Here is a 4,128-nt window from a genome sequence, read left to right as displayed (position 1 = left end):
AAGGACGTGTGGCTGCTTTGGCAGTTGGACGGAACGGAACAGGTGGGCGAGAGAAGGCAGTAGCCGTGTATTACTGTTAATAAATAGGAGCGTAGAGCTATCTGGGCGCTCGATCCGGCGGGGCTTCGAAGTTCGTTGCTGACGGCCATTGGTGTAACGAAGTGGATCTCATCGGACGGACGCAGCGGAGAGCTACGCAACTTGCTCAACGAGCCGGGCAATATAACAGGCCCGCTACACTACTGCCTTTATTTGTAATCTGTAACCCTTTATTATTCTCATACTTTGGTATTGTATATACTTCAGAATTTTAATACAATAGTTTGATCAATTACAGCAATCTAACAAAGTGTTGCATGAGTGACTTGGACGTACTTGGCACTCCGCTCGCAATTCTTTGATATCAGTGTGATTTACGACTCTGATGATGCGATGGTAGAGGATCCATAACAACCTGAAGAGATGTATGTTTGTACTGCATACATGTAAAATTGAATTTGCTAGTATTTTTTATGCATATTGGAGGACATCTGCGTGACATATTACTAACAGCAGACGTCGAAATGATTTAGAAACCTTTGGCGGTGTTACTGCATTAATCTTAATCACTACTTCTTGTGTTTTGCTTCTTGCTAAAAAAATGTTAGCTTAGAACCGTTTGTTCCCCTATTATTCTAAATATGTATAGGAGAACATACCTTCTGGCTTCAATATGTGGCTCGAGCGTGGGGACTTACTGACTATATAGTGATGTATGGTGGCCTTCTATTTTGCTTAATTACATTTTTCTAAATCGACTTACTAGTAGCAGACGTTGCCACTGTTTAAAGAAAGTGGAACAAACTGTTTCATCAACAAATAATCACCTTATTTCGAAAGAGTGACTAGTTAAGAGTAAATAAAAATCGGGCAACCAAAGATGAGTGCCGTGAGTGATGCACTGCGTCAGCTTTCCAGGGCTGTTAGCACTGCGAAACACTGACCTACGTGGCTCCACTTTGTCAGCACATACTAAGAGGCTACTTCCAGCGAACACGGCCCATGGAGAAATATGTTTTTCCCGTCCAACTTGGATTATAAGCCCAGTCACGTTGGCGACCCCACGAGCCAAGGATGACTCATTGAAGCAATATCTCATTCGGATCCGAATGAATGAATGGGTTCGCGTGGGTGCAAGTTCCAATCGTCGTGAATCGAACAAACTGCGCATTTTTCAGAAGATAACCTCTTGCTGGTACTCTTATCACCACGAACGACGACCGCCTGCTCTTCGTTGACTCGACAAGCATCTCAGTGACCAAGATCTGAAGCATCTCGCTAAGGCGAGTCTTCAATGAATTTCTCCCCCTTCTCTATAGTTTGCGCTGAAAAGGGAATGACTAATCAGGAAGGGAAGAAGGGGAACAGCTCATCTCAAACGGAGCAACATTTGATCCAAAGGCTGGCACCATTGTATCCTTGTTCAAACACGGGATGTCGTGGCAAGTTAAGGAACTGTCGCGCTGATCATTGAACATCTACCTACCTTCTGTCGTTGAGGACAACTACGACTACAAGCTCTAGTCTTCAGCATCCCATCGCAGCTGACAAAAGAAAGGGCTACGGTCGATCGATTCCGTTGGAGACGTACCGTCTGGCTCGAAGGTACCTACCATTGGATATACCGTGGAGAACGACCGATCTGGGAACGCTGGTTCGTTATACTGTAGCGATACGGCCGCGTACCAGCGTATGCGTCAGTGTGTTATTGTCCGCGAAGGAGCCGAACGAAGAATGACGAACGTGCGGCCTACGTGCTCCGCAGTTTTTATGCGGGCAATATGCCCGCACGCACAGCTCTTCCAAGAGGAATATAAGCGGTAAGTCCACGTCTAATGCCCGTAATCTCCACACCATGGGATCCACGTGGAGTTTATCATATGGCGATGTCTATTGTATTGCGATAGGAGCAATAGGAGCCGCGGCATTAAGGTAGGTCTCACAATCCTGTTTCGTATACATGCTCCATTCTACACATTTTTATCATAACGACGTTGATTCCTGTGCTTATCTTTGCCGTTTTACCTACGATATCCAGATTCTAAGGTAAGATCTTATTAAGGAAGATCAGTGTGGTCTTTCAGGTTTATCTATAACGATTCGTTTGCAGATGTTTTCCTCATTGCTGCCCGTGCCACGTGAAACGGAGTTACTGTGGGTCCCCTCTCGAAGTGTCAGTGCGTTTTGAGCATGGTAATCAATCAACTGGAGTGCCATTCGACGCCATCAACATCTTCGTATTCGCTCGCTTCGAAATAGCGGGTGAAGATAATCTGCCAGCTCGTATGTACTCTCTGCGCACTCTTCGAAGCACTACACAAGACGATTCTAGTGTGGAAGCGCCATGGATCGAGGGTGTACGCCAGTCGACAGATCAGCACCAACGCTCCATCACGTTCATGTTGAACGGTGAGCCTTACGATAAATGGTATTACCACTGGGAAAGCAGCTCTCACAAGATGCAGCGTGCCGCAAAACACGTGCTACGAGCCTACGTGCTGTACCAATTCCCATCCCGATCGACCGATTTTGAGAGGACACAATCTGCACAACAGAGTAGCCAATTACCAGATGACAAGCTCGATTTACTCTGCTTTGTGGATTCGCCTCCATTCACGTTGGTATCGTATCGTAGGTCGACTACGGGTGATTCGATCGAACCGAGAGGTAATTGTTCTAGATTGCAGCAAATGTGTGATAACGCAACTGCCACCACGTCACAATTAAAGACGAGAGCTGTACATTCAGAACCATGTCAGCAAATCCAGGTCTACGATTCTCGAACTTCACATGAGAGAAGGGGGCAACTGCATCAAACGGTAGATTCATACGAGACGCCTACACTGCCACAATCACAAGTTGACCACTCTCGATATCGTCAATTCCTGGAGCGTGAGGAGCTTGACTGCTGGCTAATGACCCAAGGCGACGCTGCACTTTCTGAGCCTGTGTTGCACAGCCATATCCAGTCTCAAGAACGGCGACTTGTGTTTCACAGAAAGAGGCAAAAACAGGGCTTGCAACACTTGGATGTCTGTGAAACTACACCCGAAGAAAACAAGAAAAACAGTGCCGGTAGTGCACAAGAGTCCGAGTTGATTAACGATACCCGCATTGCAACCCACCAAGAAAGAAACGATACGGACAGAACAGGTTATGTTGAGAATTCGCCTGCATCGCTGTCATTCAGACAATCAGATGAGAATGTTTGCCGTGCTGTGCAGCCGTTCGTGTCAAATCAACGCCAATCTGATAGACACGAATATCAGCTACAGCTGCTCACGGACTTGGCAGTGATTCACTGTTTTGTATCTCACTTCACAGCAAGCTTCCCAGTAGAAGTGGTGAACCTGGAGATGAAATGGGCGGAGGCTATATCTAAGCATTGGAATGTTGAAGCTGTGGAATCTATTCACCTCGCCAGATTGCTTGAAACACTTTTTCAAAGTCAAGCTACCAATCGAACTCCCAATTTCAAAGGGTCTACCCATCGTAGATTGGATGAAATCCTACCTCTGTTAGCCGAGATATGCGTTTGGACATTCTCGCCGACGAACTTTAAGTTTATCCGGACCCTGCTAACTGAATGCTACCCGCTGTTTGCCCGTTTCATTAATGGACACTCGGGTAATGACGACACTGGAAATATGTTCCGCACAACATTCTTAAATTGTGTAGAAAAAATCTGGATTTCTTTGGATGACTTCCTGCGTACCCAAATTTCAACGAAAACGACTGCCCGCGGTGTACGTGGCTTAAGCGATGCCATCTTAAGCGTCGTGTACACCAATCCTGTCCTGGAAGAACTCCGGCCTGTCTTAGAAGCTGTGCTCAACGGATCTACTTCCTGGCTTGATAACGAGATGAACTCGCATCGGTCGGGCGTTCCGCTTTGTAGCATCGTCGGCTGGCGAGGCTTTGTCGCCCAAGTGCGAGAAGGTTATCTGGTACGTGTGGCCGCTAAGGTGTTCGATCGAGATATTTGTAAAAAAAAAAATACTGAAGGAGTTTTGCAATGCATTTGTTGTGCATCGAACAGAGACAACAGTGTTCGACGCATGGGTTCCCTGTGCAGCATTTGGACGCACG

General features: G+C 46.5%; 1 protein-coding gene across 1 annotated transcript; it reads left to right on the top strand.

The window, feature by feature from the left end:
- Positions 1-2,066: 2,066 nt before the first annotated feature.
- On the top strand, positions 2,067-2,737 carry PPTG_06793 (hypothetical protein; the record flags this gene model as incomplete). Its single annotated transcript, XM_008900840.1, has 2 exons — positions 2,067-2,670; positions 2,727-2,737. The coding sequence occupies exons 1-2, from the start codon at positions 2,325-2,327 to the stop codon at positions 2,735-2,737; spliced, it is 357 nt and encodes a 118-aa protein (XP_008899088.1). The 5' UTR covers positions 2,067-2,324.
- Positions 2,738-4,128: the final 1,391 nt, after the last annotated feature.

This window comes from Phytophthora parasitica, assembly GCF_000247585.1.
Source record: "Phytophthora parasitica INRA-310 unplaced genomic scaffold supercont2.10, whole genome shotgun sequence".
Classification (NCBI taxonomy): Eukaryota; Oomycota; class Peronosporomycetes; order Peronosporales; family Peronosporaceae; genus Phytophthora; species Phytophthora nicotianae.
The sequence above is the reverse complement of the archived record's forward strand: the minus strand, read 5'-3'. Positions and strand labels throughout refer to the sequence as shown.